This window comes from Carassius carassius, chromosome 20 (genome assembly GCF_963082965.1).
Source record: "Carassius carassius chromosome 20, fCarCar2.1, whole genome shotgun sequence".
NCBI lineage: Eukaryota > Metazoa > Chordata > Actinopteri > Cypriniformes > Cyprinidae > Carassius > Carassius carassius.
This window is the reverse complement of record NC_081774.1, coordinates 18,321,942-18,341,697: the sequence shown is the minus strand read 5'-3', so window position 1 is coordinate 18,341,697 and position 19,756 is coordinate 18,321,942. Positions and strand designations below refer to the sequence as shown.

Below are 19,756 nucleotides of genomic sequence, written 5' to 3'. Positions count from 1 at the left end.
ATAAATATATTGCTGAAACTTAATTTTCTATAAAGTTGCTTTGCAACGATTTGTATCGTGAAAAGCACTATACAAATAAACTTGAACTGAAATGAATTCAATTGGTGCTCATAAAACGTTTCTTATTATCTTCAATGTTGAGTTGTGCTGCTTAATGTTTTTTGTGGAAACCATGACACATTTTGGATTTTTTGAAGAGAAAGTTCAACAGCATAAATCTTTTGTCAAATAAAATTTCTGATCAGTTTATTTTATAAAGTTAATGACCCTAAGACTTTTAACAGTAGTGTATTTATGATGTCAAATCTAACAGACTGGTATTGAAAGCCACAAAACACAAATTCTGACATTATGGGGTTTGTTTGGAATCATCATTTGTTTATTCTGCGTATGATTTATTAGAGCAGAATCATACCAACAACTGTTCTAATAAATCCCACCCAGAATAAACCAAGAAGAAAAAGGGCCTCAAAAGCCAGCCTCACATGATCCCCTGCATTTGTCTTTTTATTTTCATCCACATACACACAATTCATCAAACACACCCAGTTAGATTCTTCCCCCGAGGCAACTCTAAACACCACTATGGATTTGGATCAGATTTGGGGACTAGATAATAAAAAAAAAACGGATTAAAAAAAAATTCCAGAGTGTTTGTGATGGCCAGATTATTTTTAGGTTTTTGTATAGCCTCACAAAAAAAAAAGTTTCACCAAAATAATCATCAAGTCAAAAGGAGCATAACAAAAGGCTAGCTAGTGATGGTTAATGAAGACCATATGCTTACCTTCACTGGTAGCTGCATTCTTTGGAGCTTTGGTTGATGTCTGATCTGTACTTGAACTCAGGTCGGAGGAAATACTGGAACTGCCTTTCCCTAAAATCACAAAGAACACCCCAGGACACATCAGGACACCCAGAGCAACAACACTAATAGAGAATCAACAAATTAGCCTCAAAAAGCAAAAGCCATAGAAAGAGATACAAACAGCTTATATTTAGCATACGTACACATCTTTACATATATAATGCTCACAATACACAAAAAAACAGCATTAAATATCAAGACTTTATTTTATGTCAAGAGTGCATAAATAACATAAATAGGCCTATAATAAAAATGAATGCAACAGGGTTCACCAAATCTTACGATAAATGCCAGGCATTCTTTTTCTGTCCATCACAAACTTAGAATAACAAACCAGATGCCTCCCACAGATACTCCCCAATGGCAGGGACAAGAAAAAAAAGAACGAAAGCTGAAGCTTTTTACAAATCACATTACAGAAAAACTGTGCCCAAAAAAAAACACAGGCCCAGCTAAATTTGAATTAAGAGTGCAAGATGAGGTACCGTTCAGTTGAGTTCATCACATTAAAAAAAAATTCCATGTTATATAAAGATGATAAAAGTTACTAGAAAACTAGAAGCCAAAACAACTTTTTTGGTGATGATGACATTGTTTGGAATGCAACATGAGAAGCCTTTTGTTTTATAATATCTGAAAAAGTTGATTCCAAATAAGGAAAGACACAATAGTAAACTTAAGCTTCTTGTTTCTTTGTATTTGCAGTTTAATTAGTTGTGATGATTCCACATTTATTTTGAATCGACACAGCCAAAAAATTATTATTATTGTTTTTTTTTTTTTGGATAACGGTAAACCTAAAACAACATGCCCTGGTGTGAAAGTTTCCTAAACACTCCTGTTTGTTTCAATGGCACTTGAGAGCATCAGGTCACATATGGGGCATGTTTACAGGCTCGATGAGAGAGAAAACACAACCCGAGTTCACATAAGCTTTTATTTTACCATAAATGGCCTGACTGATGGAGCTTCCACATGCTGAGCAAAAAATGTGTTTTGCTCTGTAAACAAACCTGTTTTTCACTAAATAGTCTTCTAGTGATATCACTAAAGACATTTCAGGCCAGTTTTTTTAAATGATCAATGGAATCTGCTCAGACACTAACCTTGAATGCAACGTCTGGTCACATCACATGCATTGTTTATTGTCTCTAAAGAATGTGCTTCATTGCTAATGAGACTAATTGGCTGAACAAACATGGCATTGATGGAATTCTACAAAGCTATCGCCGTAGATGCTCAACCATATGATTCGCAAGAAATTTGAAAAAATAAGCGCTTTTTATGATTAGGGAGAGAAAACTGAATCAAGGCTTACTTTATGAGTATCAAAATAGATATTCATAATAAAAAATATATTTTTACATGCAAGGTACAAATGTTAGATAGACTCTAAACCAGTGCCAAAGATTGCAGTGTTACAATTACATAATAGCCTTAAACCAACCAAATAAGTTCTATGTTCAGCTACAGTATATGACTGAACACTTAAAAAATAAAGGCCCTTTTAACATCCCTAAGAAAATCACAGGCTTGATTTATTTTGTTATTATTCACTATAAGTTTGACTGGTTTCCTTTGGATAACTTATTTAGGTTGAAAAAAAAGGTTGCACTGATAGATCACAATAGATCCAGGACATCCTGATTTTATTTTGAGGAAGAAAATATGGTCTTCGACTGTGACTCCCTCTGTTAGAGGTTCATATTAAACAAGAACAAACATTTGCTTTAAAGAATTCATGATACATTAAATGCTCATACTGTGCTGTTTGTTAAACCAATGCTGAAAAGAATAACTGTAATTCTTTAAAAACATCTCACAAGTGAGACTATAATAGTAAGTATTTAATGCATTGAAGCCACAACACCACTTAACGTAGAAAAGTGTAAATTGGCTTACAAATTGCAATTTTTAATGTAGTGCATTTGAATGATCAAGTGAGGTTCTAAGTAGAAATAACTAAACTTATCAGTAGATAACCAACTCTGAAAGGATCTCAGCAGCGAAATATAACAGCAAACATTGCAAAAGGTTCTGATATGTGAAATATGTAAATTGGAGATCTGCGTGTGGGGAGTTGTTGGTTTTCTCACTGAATGCCAGTCTTGAGGGCCAAACCTTGACCTTCCAGAGAAATCTGGTGTGCTTTAAAAGACCACAAGTCTCTCAAGCAGCCAAGAACTAACTCTGTGAGAGCAAAATCTTTGGCATGAATGCTCACTGTTATTAGAAGATGATCAGTAGCAACCTTCAACATTAATATTTTAATAGACAGTCTATGCCCTGACCTTTAATCGTTGTCATATCCTATATGTTGGGGGGAAAAATGCTATGATTCACAGCTTATTAAAGTACACACACCCTATGTTGATGATTACTTTAGTAAAACCATTGCATAGTGCACTCTGATGCCGGCACACACTCGTTTCTTATCAGCTCCAAACACAAAGCTCTTTAGTTCTCATAAATCTGCTTTAAGAACCATGCTTGCTTTTAAAGCAGCAACAAAATCTTCTTTTTGTCTGTGACAAAAGGTAAACAGAGAAGGATATGAGTCCTTTCATGTGCCTTTATACTTAATGAACCGGACAACGAAAAATAGATGTTAGGCACTAAATATACTATAAATATTTAGATTTATAGCTGGATTGTTAAGCATAAACGCCAACATTCTCAAACATTAAAAACAGCGAATAATGTTACATTTACATTTTTAACTAGACTAATGGTGAAATTCTAATGTATGAATTCTATACTCCTATGCAAAAAATTAACTATTTAAGCACCAGGGCTTTCCTCAGGTTCAATCTAGCAAAATGCAGTTCTAACAAATATGGGAGAAAAATAATGTGATATGTGTATTTATAATGGCTAAATGTTAGAAACATCAGAAAGTCTTTTAACTGCAAGTTTAAAGGGTCCTTTAAAATGTATCTAAACCTATAACAGAAAATGACAAGTATGCTCTAAAAAGTTGTTTATACAAGAGATTTCTGCAAGGCTAGTGTTGCCCACAAAGAATAAGGGGGATAGTGACGTTGACACAACTATGGCTGCTGTACACCGAGGTTTAACAGTGGAAAAGCAGCATTGTGGCTGGCTGTGAGAGTTTGATTCTGGCACTCACCTTCACTCCCGCTCTGTTTGCCATTGTTCGCACCCATACTGTGGAATGCATAATCTACCGTCTGCGCTCCGGAAAAGTATCCATATGCGTAAAACACATACGACTGAAGAAAAGATGTGATGAAAATCCGCCAAAGACTGCTTCCAGATACGGTTCGATCCTGTAATGCAACTAGAAAAGTAGAAATAACGACAAAAGTCTGAGCAACTATTATGCAATCAGTTAAAACTCAACGCAGTTCAACAGACGTCAGTTTTAAAACTGTATTCCTTCAGATACAGTGTTGGCTATGCATTTTCTTCATTTTAAAAGCTCATCGTCTCCAGACAGCGCGTAGACATCCAAAGGAGAGACTGGAAACCAGATACTTGTTGCGTCAGGAGCACGCATACGCTCGTGCAGAATCTGTTACCATGAGATGAGCGTCTGCTGCGAGCGCAAATCACTTTGACCTAATATCCTCCCTCTGTCCTGTACAGTAACGCAATGCTTTTAAAGCCACGATGTCTAATGTTGTGGCAAGCCATTTTAGCATGATGCATTGTTGAACGAAAACTATTTTGATATTACTAGTACATATTTTTAATTGCTTGTACTTAGTAACTAGCCTACTATTTGTTTATTTATTTTTATATTTTACTACATACACAATGTTTATTCAAACAGCTTTGTATAAAAGTGATTTAACAAAAGTGATTTTTAAAAGTCAGGTTACATAAGAAACCTTTTTATTACAAAAGGTAGTGTGTAGTAGTGCCAAGTTATATATATACTCCATCAGTCACTATAATTATCTCAATTAACTGACAACTAAATATTCCATTGCTACTACAAATTGCAAATTGATGCCATTCCTTTTTTAATGACTAATTTTGCTCAGATATTTTAATTTGACTAGTAACTAGTAATTAGTAGGCCTAATTATTTCTTAGATACACAAAATATTGTATATTTATAATTTTACATCATTTATTAAAAACTCTATACTGTAGCCAATACAGCAAATTGAATCTCAGTGGTAAAATTTTGATTGAAAAATAAACTGGTTATTCTGATTAGTCATCACATTATTATTTACTTGTCATCAGACAACTTACTGAACTGTTTATAAGTATAATAATATTAATAATAGTAAAATAGAAATAGATGCTAGTAATTTTAAAATAATAAATGTTAAAACGGTTTGCCATAGTGGTTATTTTTACACAACGTACTGCAATGCATGGAGGAATTAGTAAAGAAAATCGATTAATAGACTAAAAATATAGAATTTAGATGTAAAGTACATCTTCAGAATATAAAATTCCACAGTATCAATAGGCTACGTTTGTTCCTAATTTGTCTCAAGTGGAACTGGACAATAATCTGTATAATACTGCTACTCACTAACAAGTCACGCAATTCATAAACCTCCAAGCTAGGTGGCGACACAAACATTTTGTGACAGCACTACGTTCCTCTACTTCATCGATGAAGAGCGTCAGCCCACAACAGAAGAGGCAGAACTTGAACTGTATGTGCTGTAAGTATTACATCGTTTCCTAGATAACATTCTTCACTTAAACGGTCAACTGTTATCCTTCTTTTATTTAAAGCAATCAGGAAAAGAGTTACTAGTATGTAGAAAACCATGGCTTTAACCAAGCAAGCTGACAAGCCCACATATTTATGAGCCGGAGTGTAAAAACAACGCGATAATCTGGGCACTGACTGATATTCTCGTAAGAATGTGTAGAAGGCTTTAGGTTTATATATGAATTTTCCAGTTGTGTTGCTTTAAAACCACGCCTTAGCGAACGTATTCATATTTATAGACCTTCTCATTTAAGTTTTATGATTTTGTTTATTCTACTAATTAATACATTCCTGTATTTTGCTTTTGCTGCCATTAATGATTTATTTTAAAAAGCGAAATCTCGGGAGGTCTTGTCCATTTGCGTGCCATTTTCTGTTTAAATCAGAGACCCAGGAAATTCTTGATTACAAACGCCTATGATGATTTAAAGGAACAGTTCACCCAAAAGTGGAAATTTGCTGCATATGTACCAAGACGTGGTTGAGTTTGTCTCAGAATCTGAACAGAGATGGAGAAATTTAGCATTACATCACTCTGCAGTGAATGGGTGCCATCAGAATGAGAGTCCAATCAGCTGATGAAAACATCACAATGATCCACTTGACTCTAGTCCATCAATTAAAGTCTTGTGAAAGGAAAAGCTGAATGTTTGTAATGAACAAATCTGTGGTTTATTATTAACATCTATTTCTTAGATAGCCGGAGGGTGGGTACATTTTCAGCAAATAAAAATCTTTGGTTGAACATTTCCTTCAATTGTTATTTTCTATGTAAAACTTTAGGGATTATAAGCATTAGCTATTATTCATCAATGTAATATACAAGCATACACATGTTGTCTGTGGTCATTAAGTCTTTTTCTTTCTCATTCTGTAGGAATGATGTTCAACAGCGATGGCTACTTACAACACGCTGCAGGACCGGATCAGAGTAGCCAAGGAGCTGCTTGAGAGAGTGGACAAAATTTGCAGTCGCCAAGGCTGTGAGGTTGAGGGACGTGCTAAACTCTGCAGTAAGCTGCGGGCTGAGCTCAAGTTCCTGCAGAAGGTGGAGGCCGGCAAGGTTGTTATCAAGGAGTCCCACCTGCAAAGTACCAATCTCACTCATCTGAGGGCCATCGTCGAATCAGCCGAGAATCTAGAGAATTTGGCGAGCGTCCTGCACGTCTTCACCTACGAGGGCCCCGAGGGCCAGAAGCAGACTTTGGTGGTCGATGTGGTGGCGAACGGCGGACACACTTGGGTGAAAGCCATCGGGCGCAAGGCGGAGGCGCTGCACAACATCTGGCAAGGCCGTGGCCAGTACGGAGATAGAAGTGTGATACGACAAGCAGAAGATTTCCTTGAGGCCAGTCGGCAGCAGCCCGTGCAGTACAGCAACCCTCACATCATATTTGCCTTCTACAATGGGGTCTCAAGCCCTATGGCTGACAAGCTCAAAGAGATGGGCATCTCTGTGAGAGGCGACATTGTTGCTGTTAATACAATAATCGAAGGTGAAGAGGATGAAGACAGTGAAGACAAACCTGGATGTGTGGAAGAGGACCAGGAGGGAGAGAATGAAGCTTTGGTTGAGGAGGAAGAAGAAGAGGATGAGGATGATGATGATGATGATGATGATGATGACGATACTGACCTCACCCACACCCGTGTTGATCGAGACACCATCGTGGCCAGCCTTGCCTTCCCCACTGAAGTGAAGGTGGACGTGTGCAACAGGGTGAACCTTGACATCACCACTTTGATCACGTATGTGTCGTCCCTGAGCCACGGCAACTGTCACTTCACTTTTAAGGAAGTGGTGCTGACGGAGCAGGCTGCACAGGAGCGCCAGGAGAAGGTCCTGCCCCAGCTGGAGGAGTTCATGAAGGGAAAAGAGCTGTTTGCTTGCCATTCCGCAGTTGAGGATTTCCGCGTGATCTTGGAAACGTTAGGAGGCCCTGGAGAAAAATCCAGAGCGGAGCAGCTGCTATCCAGGCTCAAAGTAGTTCCTGATCAGCCGTCTGAGCGAACACAACGCTTGGTTATGAGCTCAAAGGTGAACCGTAGATCCCTGATGATCTTTGGGACAGGGGACACCCTGCGGGCCATTACTATGACTGCGAATAGTGGATTCATCCGTGCTGCTGCTAATCAGGGTGTGCGATACAGCGTGTTCATCCACCAACCCCGCGCACTCACTGAGGGGAAAGAATGGAGAGCAACTCCAATATGACTGAAGGGCTGTAAATGAGATATGTGTCAGGAGATTTTTGTATGAGATATTGACAGAGTTATAGTGTATGAAGATGGTTAAAGTTATAAATGATGCTTAAAACTAGACACTTGTGAGAGGCACTACTGTATAAAGTGCACAACTCATTGGATACAGACACTCAGCAATCTTTATGTAAACTCAGTGAGCTCAGTGCCTCGAATGCAGCATTTCAATGCAAAAAGATGTCAAATTAACCTAATTTAGATTGCATCAAAAATATAGTGTCGAAACAGTGTGTAAACAGAGGCATATACTTTTGTTTTCAAATCTTTCGACTACATGCCTCAGGGTTATTTTACTTTTCAATTTAGTTTCTTTTCACAAACCTGATTTTTCTAAGTTAATCTTGTTACATCCATTTCCACCAGAGTACCAAATAAACACTCTTCAAATGGCTTTACCTCATGAAGAATATCTCCTTGTGATTAATTGAAGACACGTTATGTTTTGGTTTAACACATTTATAGTATATCTATTCAAAAAAAATGCTGTTCTTTTGAACCTTCCGTTTATTTACAAATCCTGAAAGAAATGTATCATGGTTTCCACAAAAATACTGAGCAGCAGTCATCGATATTTATAATATTTCTTGAGCACCAGTCAGATTTGTGAAGAATCATTTGACACTGAAGGGCTGCTGAAAATTTATTTTAAAGTATAATATCACAATATGATCGTTCTTGTATTTTTGATCAAATAAATTGATATACTGCAAACTTGGCTTATAAAGAATAAGACACTTTCTGGTGGTGAATAATGTTTATTGTTAATATAAACTACACAGGTGTTTATTCTGCTTGGACACCTGTGGGAACATGCGGAGAACTGACTTGAGAAATAGATCAATGAAAAGTGAAGTTGGCTCTGGCATCATTCATTAGCAGATGCCTCTTGTTATGACATGGTGCAGGTTATGAAATGAACTTCGGCTTAAGATAAATATTTTATTATTTCACAAAGTAACTTACTAAATAACTTTTCTCAGTTCTATTAGTTATGGAGTTAGAAAGTTACGGGTACGGCAGTCCAGCTCACCATCACTACAGGCTTCAGTCGGTGTTCTGTATGTAATTTGTCAACTTCATAATCACATAGCTGTTTTAGTGGCTAGATTTTTTAGGATTGAACTACTATAATAACGCGGGCAATTGCTATTTCACTGAAGGCTACACATGCCCATTAAAAAAGCACATGCATTTTTTCTACTGGTCTTCCTGTCGGGTGCTGTACAGTTATCCAGGAGACCTCTAGGCGGACAATTTTCTTGTGGTAATGACATCGCAAAACATAACATTTTAGTCTGAGTCTCTTCTGTACACTCGGCACTTCAGACATATAATCTACAAGAAATTTTAAAAACAACAAGAAAACTATTTGTAGTTGAGAAAGACGCCTAAGGCGGAGACGTAACCCATCGAGTTATGTGGCATTATTTAACACGTTCAGGTCTTAGCATATACGAATATTATATTGTTTCTATTCACAAGTAAACTGGTAGTCTGTGAAGACCAAGCCCAGCCAGCCGAAGCTGTCAGCAGTGCTACTCCCTTCTGAGTCATGCATTGAAGCAAAACAAATCTGATCGTAGCAGCAAAGCTAACAAGACGTCGAACACGCAAGTGCCCGTTCATTTGGTAAGTATCTGATTTGTACACATCTTTTCTATAACTTTTATTGTGATAGCACACTGGCATTCGTTTTATTCGATGGTTTGATATATCACCACGTAAGTTCTCAAGCAGTACGTTTGCTCTTAGCTGCGGAGTGCTAAAACCAAATCTTCCCTGAAACACGGAAGTAGCAGTTAGCGTGCTAACACTATTTAAATGTAACAGGAAAATCACTCTTGATATTACTCCCAAGTGCTCATGAACTACAGCAGCCCCTCGCGCTTGTCATTTTGACACAACTGAGTTAGCCAGTTAGCTCAGCAGCTGTCATTAGCTGTATCAATAAATGAACACTTTCTGGATGGTCGAGATTCTTTGAATGATAGGACCCCCGGCATAGAATAACTTAATCCACACAACCGTGAATTAATACAATTCACGCATGTCTTGTTTTACTGTAAACGTCTGTAGGAAGGAACAGGTGTCAGATATCACGCGCGTGTATTGTAGCCGTTGTTCGATTGTTGTGGAATAGATCACGACCCAAAGTTAGTTTGTTTATGTATTTGTCGTTGAAATAAGCCCTCCGTAGTCCGCTTGTAAAATACATTGCACATACAGTTACATTATAGTGAATCTCACAGCACATATTTTAGATTTTAAATGATGCTGCTGCATTTAAAAGCCGTTGAAACCTGTGTAACTATTCATAAAATGCATAGCTTTTTGGAAATTGAGATGATATAGGACAACATTTTGCTTACTTGGAGGGTGCAAAAAATAAAAAAATAAATTATATATATATATATATATATATATATATATATATATATATATATAGTAAATCGCCTTTAAAGTTGTCCAAATTGAGTTCTTAGCTATGCATATTACCAATCAAAAAATACATTTGGGTATATTTACTTAATAGAACATGATCTTTACTTAATATCCTAATGATTTGGGGCATAAAAGTAAAATAAATTAATTTTGAACCATAGGGTGTATTGTTGGCTATTGCTACAAATATACCTGTGCAACTTATGACTGGTTTTGTGGTCCAGGGTCACAAGTTGGCTATCTACACTGTCAGGATATTGTACCTTGAGGGGTGCAAAAGCAGATATCTCACTTGTTTCCTCTGACCTTGCAATCTGTATGAATTAACAAAAGGCCCTTTTATCACTGTATTCTAATATTTACCAGCCAGTTCAAAACCATAGTCTTTGGTTCAAAAATACTAACTTCACTTTATGCCATATTGCAACCCTGTAACATTCTCATGTGTTATTAAAATGAACCAGGGCCAGAAACAAAAGCCTATTGAGGCACCTCTATAGAAATGTGATGCCCCATTAGTCAAGTGCTCATTTAAATATTCCATTCATCTTTTTTCTCACTCTTTGTGCCAACAATCTTGTTAATGTGGCATCAATCGTGGGGAAGCAGTCAACGATCCTGCATAACATGTCACACCCTTTCCATATACACCACAGATGAGCTGTGTAAACTGAGAAAGCAACTGCTGTCGTTGGCAGCCTGGCGTGCACTTGAGTCAACAGCAGTCATCCTGTATTATTGTGTAGTGAGTGACTCCACCCATGATTTCAGGTTTTCAAAGAGGTGTATATATATATATATATATATATATATATATATATATATATATATATATATATATACTCAATATATGTAATCACAGTACACTTATGACCTATAGCCTCACAATCTGGACAGTTGGCTGCTCTTGTGTTTTAAAGTTTGGATTTGGCTATATGGAAGCAATTGATTTCACATTGATTACATTTGATAGGAAGATAAAAAAGGATAGTCCACCCTGAAAATGAAATATCTGTCATCATTTACTCACCATTAATGCAATTCCAAATATGTATGAATTTATTCTTCTGTGGAATATAAAAGATGATATTTTGAGAGATGTCATGCTGTTTTTTTTGTCTATACAATGGAAGTCAACAGTCACCAAAACTGTTTGGCTATAAACATTTAAACATATCTTTTATGTTCCACAGAAGGAATGACATGAGGGTGAGTAAATGATGACAGAACTTATATTTTTGGGCAAACCATCAGCAATTCTTTAAGAGAATTGACAGGGTTTTTTTTTTTTTTGCCTCAGTCTAGTAAGCAATGATGTCAGTGTCAGTTAGGAAGGGAACCAACAAATGCTATGCTAGCTTGTATAAGGAGCCTCATTGTTTTACCATTTTCTCAGGGGACCGAAAAGAAAGTAGGCCTGTGTTATCATCAGTATTAGCAGGGTAAATGATGGGAACAAGACAAAGCTGATTATTCACAAGTGACACCCCAAACATGTCTGATTCACTTGAAAGGGTGCAGGTATATTACTAGTAACGAATGTTGATAATTGATCCTGAATGCTGTACATAAAGCACCATTCTTTATCATCTGCTCTCTTCTTCTCAAAGTTCTTCCTTCTAGGATTCCTTTAATACCCATCTACCTCTGATTTTTCACTACATTGCCACCCATCTCTCGTTGCCTGAAGCCATGGCTGCTAACAGGAATGCTTTGACCCTTCACAAAGTAATAATGGTGGGCAGCGGTGGTGTGGGCAAGTCAGCACTAACTCTGCAATTCATGTATGATGAGGTAAGACTTCAAATATTTAGGAATTTCACATCATGTGTACATTGAGGTTAACCACAAAGTATAATTGTGCTGATCTTTCAAAGTTTGTGGAAGACTATGAGCCCACCAAAGCTGACAGCTACAGAAAAAAGGTGGTTCTGGATGGAGAGGAGGTTCAGATTGACATCCTCGACACAGCGGGACAGGAGGACTACGCTGCCATTCGGGACAATTACTTCCGCAGTGGAGAGGGATTTCTCTGCGTGTTTTCCATCACAGAATCTGAATCCTTTGCTGCTACTGCTGATTTCAGGTAGAGAGATGACTTGAAAACTGGTGATTAACACAACGCTGGCATTGCAGGGTATAAGTCAAAAGGTTGGCTAAATATGCTCATGCAGCTAAATGTATCCAGTTTTCTCATTTTATCTTTAAACTTCAGAGAACAGATCCTTCGTGTAAAAGAGGAGGAGAACGTACCTTTCCTGCTGGTGGGAAATAAGTCAGACTTGGAGGACCGACGGCAAGTCGGGGTGGAGGAGGCCAAGGCCAGAGCAGATCAGTGGGCAGTCAGCTACGTCGAGACTTCTGCCAAAACCCGTGCCAATGTAGATAAGGTAGGCCATACAAAAACTAGTTTGGAAACCATTACATGTGATACTTTTAGGGATAGTTCAATCAAAAATGACAACTGTCATTTATTCGCCCACATATTACTTTTTCTGTGGAATTTAAAAATAAATTGTTAATGTTCTGGTTTGGATGCCTTGAGGTGTGAGTAAATGATGACAATTTTTCATTTTAAAGTAAACTCTCTCTTTACTAAGATGAATAAATCATTCTGTATTAGCAGTGTTAATGATTCATACAAACTTCATAATCTTTCCAGGTGTTTTTTGATCTCATGCGTGAAATCAGAGCCAGAAAAATGGAAGATGACAAAGAGAAAAATGGAAAAAAGAAGAGGAAAAGTTTGGCAAAGAGAATTCGCGAAAGATGTTGCATTTTATAACGACTGGGTCGTACTATAACACTAACGTCTTTTCTCTACCCTTCCACTGCTTCCAAAAAAAATCCATCAGGTTTCATCACTCTCCAGGCAAAAATCCTGGAGATTATCTCTTTAAAACACATCTAGGTTACAGCCTGTGTCTGTTTCTTCTCATTGTTGTTTCTCAATGGGTATAAAATGACATACGGTTTTAAAGGTCTGCCATATCAGATGAAAGCATTTCTCAGCTCAAGCACACCAGAACTGACTACTAGAATAATTTGTATTACTTAGATTGAGTTTACTTTAGTTACTTTTAGGTGAATATGAGTAAATTGATTGCTAAACACTAATACTGTAGGAAAAATACTACTACTCCAAACTATTTGTTAGCAAATTCACAGCGTGTTTTGAGGATTTAAACCTTCTGTTTTACTTCCTAAAGTAAAGCCTTAATGTTACAAAAATGTTGGGTGTCAAGCTGCATAAATGCTTTTAGTCATTTTCTAAAAGAAAATTATAGCTCTATATATTTGCCTAACATAGGCAATGCAGAATATTACCAAGGAAATACGCAGCTCATAAACACTGGAATCAATGAAGTTTATTCTTGGCTCTTTTACCAAAACCTTTCTATGAATTCAAAGTCTAAAAGCCCATGCATTTCAGAAAAGTTGGCACTGTCCTTTATTTCATTTTAATGAGTCTAAAAGTGCACCAAACTTGTTTCAGATATGTGATTTAACATAAGCCAATCTCTCCTAAAACACACATACATAAAATATTTGTAGTTATAGGGCTCATCCCTGTGTGTATGGCACTAGATTTAGAGGTTCCCAGATCACACAGATTTAGCAATGTAGAAATGAGAACATCATTTAGCTTGAGTTGACTTAACTGCAAAAGCAGGTTGGAATGTTTTGTTACACAGACTGAATTGTGTACTTTATTATAACTTATATGCAACTGAATATTTCTTGCTACATTTATCCTGTGTAATTATATTTTCTTATTGTAAAGTAAAATTTTCAGAATTTGAGTTCTAAGGGGAAGAGTATATTGTGAAATCACGCTCACTCATAGTAAAATTAAATTCTAAGGGCTGGACATAATCTGCTTTTCAGACCCCTGCAGACCTGGAGTAAACCAGAATCATCAGCCTTTGATGAATAGTTTTGAATAAGCACATCCATGTGTAAATAAATGTGAGGTTGACAGTTTATTTCCACATTAATGCTTTTTTTTTCTTTTGCAGTTAAAACTACAGTTTCTTTTAAATGTTAACAGTCTGTAAGCATCTTTTAAAATGTGGCTGTCTTTAACCAAATATTTGTGTGTATTGTGGCATATGCAAGTTTTTCTTTCCCTTTGTTTATTCAGTCATAGTGGGATGCTATTCCTCAACAAACTCTTCAGTGGTCTGTTTGTGCCGTAAGCATGCCAATGTGGCAATGATGCTGATATATCAACAGCTGATGCCTCAAGAGACCCATCATTACTTTAAAAATTGACTTTCTTTGAGCGCAAAAAAAAAGACATTTTAATATAAGCCTCTATTGTCTGAGTCTTTCTTATACGCTTACATTCTATATTTTGGGCATCTCTTGGCAAAACGCTGAACATGCATAAATCTGAATTTGAAATAGGGTAGGGGCAAATTATAAGCTTTATCGAAAGAACTAGCTGACGACCAATACAAAAAAAAAAACCTGACGCACTTATGTAATGTAATATTACAACAGTAAATATGTTGATATAAATATTGAACGAAAATGAAATGGAAACATTTAAGCAAACCGAACATACTTCATTTTAAATGTTATGTTTGTGTTACATTTAATAAAATATATTTTTGTAGACCTCCAATATGAGACTCATATTGTACAACAAAAACGGAATGCCTACAGAAAAGACTATTACAACTTGTAGAGAGGTGTAGTAATGTTACTGTTTTATCTACATTATCCATGGTAAGGTTGATTTTGAAGATATTAAACAAGGTTTTAGTAAATAAAGCGTTACAGATTTCAATGTTTTTTGACAAGGACTGTATTGCATTACAAGTACAACTTTTAATTATATTTGGCTTATAATTCAACAATAGTTCTTTGTGGGTTGTTTACTATTACAATGTCTGTTGCCAGTCTGTTTTTATATATATACAAAAAAGAAATGACCGTAGACTGTGATAAAACCAAAAAAGACACCAAAAATAAAAAGTTAAAAAAACAAAATCAGTCCATAGAAAATTTGTAAAGGAGCCAAACTTACAAATACTTGACCTGACCTGTTCTAGTTAACAGCACACAGTCAATATTGAGAGGTAGATGGATGTGTTGATCGGACATCTTTTGTTAGACTGCATTTTGAGCTTGAAGGCATATTCCTCTGAATTCAATGAAGGATTTACAAACTCCATGGGAGTGGGCCAGAGATGGCAAACTACTATGAATAGGCTGCCAGTTACAATAGCACCCCATTTTTACAATCCTGATGTTGAGGTGCAGATATAAAAGTAAAAGAGAATGTCTCTTTACACAAGCAAGTACATATGATTTTAGAAAATCTTATTTAGTCAGTTTCTCAAGAATTATTGCTGGTGAATCCTGCCTCAGGTCCATGTGTTCGGCTGGCTCCGTTTGACTTTAAAAAATTAGTGCACTACTGGTGCACTAAATAAAAAAGGACTGTTCAGTGACTTTTTCCCTTTCATTGAAGTAAGATAGTTTTAATTGTAGTACCTCCCTTGTCTGCTTGTATTGGTTTGTTTGGAGTTGCATTTAGAATGAGTTTGTGTAACTGAGATGGGCTGTAGGTTAGCCCAGGGATCTTGGAGCATGGATGATTTGTAATATTTTTCCATATCATTTGTCCCCCTCTCCCTGCCATACGCTGACCCAAACGGAGTGGATGTCCGTGGTGAACCCTTAAGGAGAAAATTGTCATGCAGAAAGACGTTAAAACGACCACAGTTACTCAAAGATTGTATAGTAAGTGTCCAAACCAACAACAACAAAACAAACGTTCATAGATCGCAGAAATTAAATTCGGATTAGAGCAGCAAAATACCGCAGATAAGTGAAATTACAGAACAAAAATGTTTAAAACTCAAACTGCGCATTAGCATTTTACTTTGACCCTGAACGCGAGTGAACTACCTGATATCCAGAGTGTCGTCTGGGACTCTCATACGGCGAGCGTCCGAACGGTGCGCCGCGGGGACTAGGGCTCGATCTGCGCGGGGTGTGCGCCGGAGATTGACCGTTAAAATACTTCCCACCGCCGCCTCTGTTACCGCCAAACTCTCTCGGTGGTGTAACGTTATTTGGAGAACGCTGTCCAAATCTAGGTCCAAACGGCGGCGGTGGGGTTGAAAATGCCCACGGAGGCGATGGAAACATACTCCCTGTCCTATCGAAGGCTGGAGGCGGGCTGCGGAAGCCTGCGGACCGCGGACCAGAGCCCTGGCGGGGTTGGCGAAACTGTGGTCTTTGCATAGCGTCCTTATCTGTTTCCAAAACCTCAAAAGACGACTGTATTTATAACTTAATTTGACGCTTTTAAAACCGTTTTTCACTTAGCATAACAAAACAGCACGACCCGGAACAAGAACCGTCTCTCGATGATTATCATTTGAATAGAGTCAGTGAAAGACTCGGTACTGCCGCCTATTCTCATGACGCGTGAAGCGCCCATACACGCGTTTAATCATCGAAAACAAAACTAAACACCGACCATTAAGAAAAGTTTCAGCATAGTTCAGACACTCGTTTGTATTTGTTGAATAAGTGAAAAAATTATGAGTAAAATTTATAGAATGTGCTTTTGGATGCTGGATTTTCTTTGGGTAACCAGCTTTATTTCTTAGTATTGTGGATGAAACGCCCCCATGGGGTAAAACAATCAATGGGTAAAACCTGTTTTTATACAGTCTATGTGTAAAACGTTCCCTACTGTTTTTCACAAGATAAAGTCAAAATAATTCTTAATTGTAATATGTACTACGTTGATAAGAGTGATGTAGAAGTTTCCACCATGAACCTTACACTGGTGATGTATCTGAGAGCAAACGGATTTCACAGTAAATTATCTCATTTCGGGCAGTAAGATTTTTTTTTAAAGCTTACTGTTTTGTAGAAAATCACAGTTATATGATATGGGAACAGTAGGGCATTTAGGCTGTAGGCTACATGTTATTTAAGAAAAATATTTTCAGAATTAGGCCTACATAACTTTTTTCTCAGTCAAAGGCCCGTGGGGTAAAACACCCAGCTGGTACAAATGTATTTGTGTTATTCCCCACCTGGCAGATAAATGTGTAAATGTTGTAGCCTTCCTTACATATAGACATGAACAGCTTTCTTTTTTCTCATGTAGTCATATTTTCTCTCTCATTTCACTCCTCTGAATGTGCTTTTCTCTAAAATGTCTCTATTGCATACCAAGACATTAACTGAATTGCAGTGCTTTGTATTTAATATTTGTCTAAAACATTATGTAACATTACGCTATATATGCCCTTGATCTCTCTCCGCCAACTCTTTCCTCCTCAAACAGCCTTCTTGCAGACTAAAAACGATGGGTGAAAGCGCTTTCTTTGTGGCAGCCCCCAGGTTGTGGAATGCACTTCCTTTAACTGGAATGCCCCAACATTAACAAGTTTTAAGAAACAGTTAAAAACTCATCTTTTTAAGATGGCGTTCTTGTCTTGATCCCAGATAGCTCTTGTTGCATTCTTATTTTTGTTTTATTCATCTTTTTTATGTATTTACTTTTGTTCTGTACTTGAATAGAAATAAAATGTATTATTATTATTATTAAAACCTGCATCAAATGTAAAATTAAGAACTCATGCCCTGGGTAGTGCATGGGATTTTACTGAAAGCAGGGTTTATCTCTTTATGTTTTATTAAGATATTTGTGAGAGTTATATCACTGTATTTAAATTTCTACAATGTAAAAAAAAATTTCTACACAATAAATACATTTTCAAAGTTGTAAACAAAACAAAGATTATGCTATTGGAGTTGGGTATATATTTGACAAGAAAACAGTAGTTTCTCTTCAGCTGTCAGTAGAGGTCAGTGTAACCATTTCTTTTTACACAGTTCTTTTAGAAAATAAAACAATGAGCAGATTAATGTGTAACGAATCTTTGCACTAAATAAAGAGCAAACCATAGCTAACATTAAAAAAAATCCCTACACTCTCTGTGTGGAAGGGACCAGGGGTCCTGTTGTTATATAGTGAATAGTCCTCTGTTGAGGTCACGTCCATGTTTTATTAGCTGTGCTCTTTAAAACAGATCATAATTCATCAAAGACAAAGTTTTGTGCTTTCTGCTAAGAGGTTTATAGTGAGGAGGAATTACGCTTTCCCACAGCACTGGAGTTCTGATTCAGGACTGCTGATGGATTGAGTTATCAAGCATGTTTTCTTTTAATACATTATCTTATTCTTTTTAAAGGTCTTGTGTTAAAGTGTCATCAGTGGAGCAGTGTTTGGTTTTGCTATTATTTAATTTGGAAATCAGCATACTTAGAAAGTGTGGCTGTAAAAGGCCATTTGGGATTTTCCACCAGGACTGACGGCTGCAGTGTGAATACATAGCATTAGAATTTTCTAATTATCACTGCTAATTAATTTAGGAAAATAATATCAGTTGTAAATCATGGTGTTAGGTCATTTGGATGTTTTTTTTTAAAGATATTTTTTTTTCAGTGTTTTCTCAACTAAGCTAGCAGACCAACTGTAGTGTTTTGTCCTGTCTGAGAAACACAATAATGACCATTAGTGGGCTAAAAATCAGTCTTGACTGGAATGGCCTGAAAATTGAGTCTGAAATTAACAAACAAGTGCATGCACACAAAAAATGCAGACTGGCACATGAGGCATGCTTTTGTCTGCAAAACGTGAGGAACAAAATGTTTTATGGGACAAAACTGTGTCACTGAAGGCATAGACCATCTCATTGAGAAACAATGTGGCACTCAGATGAACTGTGTTCCCACTTAAGTGTCCCAGGCAAGTGACCTAATTCCTCACACCCTAGATTTCGATCTCTAGCCCTCTGATTCCCATGTTTACTGAGTTCCCAGACTAACTTTGTCCCACCTCAAATGCCCTCCATCATCCACCCACTGGAGGCTGGTCACTTCTACAGTTTTCTTAGTTTACTGTTATTGTTGCCGTCCTAAAAATACCCTGAAAACTTGAACTGTGTTTTCTTGGTATGATGAGAGTACTCGAAACAAAATGTGAGTGGGAAAAAGTAGTTTTGCTCCTTGAATTTTATTGGTCAGCTGCATTGCACGAGTGCTCATGTACAGTCCATCCAGTAGGTGGTGACAGACGGCCATCTTTACGAGTGAATCATTCATTCAACCGATTCTTTCAAAATGCTACTTCATTCAGGAACTTACTGGCTGTGTAAAATCGCGAAGTTTATTCAAGTACTTTGGTTGTGTCCCAAAAAAACACTGAGTAGTTATTTATTTTGAATTTGTAATTAGGCCTATGTTAATTAGGTATGTTCTATATATTTGTAAATGAAATCTGAATTTACTAAATTTGTAAATGTTATATAACCTACCAACAGGAGGAGATGAGAGAGCAATCTTTCCACAGCTCTACTGCGCCACTTCTGTGTCTGCTTTTGCCACGGGGGTGTGAATTTCCAATTTTCCAGTGACAACAGCAGTTTACAGACCTCAGT

The 19,756-nt window shown here is 37.0% G+C and overlaps 4 protein-coding genes across 6 annotated transcripts in view; 2 read left to right on the top strand and 2 right to left on the bottom strand.

Moving 5' to 3' along the window:
- The window catches only part of LOC132096575 (F-box/LRR-repeat protein 7-like), a 31,954-nt gene extending 27,478 nt beyond the window's left edge, over positions 1–4,476 (bottom strand). The window contains exons 1-2 of the mRNA XM_059502017.1: positions 3,999–4,476; positions 788–877 (exon numbers count right to left, since the gene is read on the bottom strand). Coding sequence (XP_059358000.1) covers positions 788–877; positions 3,999–4,035 — 127 coding nt within the window. The 5' untranslated portion in view covers positions 4,036–4,476. The remainder of the gene's footprint in view (positions 1–787; positions 878–3,998) is intronic.
- A 928-nt stretch (positions 4,477–5,404) lies between these two features.
- On the top strand, positions 5,405–8,242 carry LOC132096571 (UPF0415 protein C7orf25 homolog). 3 transcript variants are annotated; one of them, XM_059502011.1, is made up of 2 exons: positions 5,405–5,520; positions 6,451–8,242. In XM_059502011.1, exon 2 carries the CDS (start codon positions 6,469–6,471, stop codon positions 7,786–7,788), a length of 1,320 nt encoding a protein of 439 aa, XP_059357994.1. In that variant the 5' UTR covers positions 5,405–5,520; positions 6,451–6,468; the 3' UTR covers positions 7,789–8,242. The 3 variants fall into 3 exon arrangements, with proteins under 3 accessions (XP_059357994.1, XP_059357995.1, XP_059357996.1); XM_059502012.1 differs by having other exon boundaries at positions 5,497–5,614; XM_059502013.1 differs by lacking the exon at positions 5,405–5,520 and adding an exon at positions 5,702–5,719.
- Positions 8,243–9,067: 825 nt separating this feature from the next.
- LOC132096573 (ras-related protein Ral-A-like) lies at positions 9,068–13,194 on the top strand. The gene is made up of 5 exons (XM_059502014.1): positions 9,068–9,464; positions 11,888–12,071; positions 12,155–12,363; positions 12,493–12,667; positions 12,940–13,194. Exons 2-5 carry the CDS (start codon positions 11,970–11,972, stop codon positions 13,060–13,062), a joined length of 609 nt encoding a protein of 202 aa, XP_059357997.1. The 5' UTR covers positions 9,068–9,464; positions 11,888–11,969; the 3' UTR covers positions 13,063–13,194.
- A 1,878-nt stretch (positions 13,195–15,072) lies between these two features.
- Positions 15,073–16,691, bottom strand: LOC132096574 (M-phase-specific PLK1-interacting protein-like). Its single transcript, XM_059502015.1, has 2 exons — positions 16,200–16,691; positions 15,073–15,967 (listed from the first exon to the last, which is right to left on the bottom strand). The coding sequence occupies exons 1-2, from the start codon at positions 16,536–16,538 to the stop codon at positions 15,770–15,772; spliced, it is 537 nt and encodes a 178-aa protein (XP_059357998.1). The 5' UTR covers positions 16,539–16,691; the 3' UTR covers positions 15,073–15,769.
- Between the last annotated feature and the right edge of the window lie 3,065 nt (positions 16,692–19,756).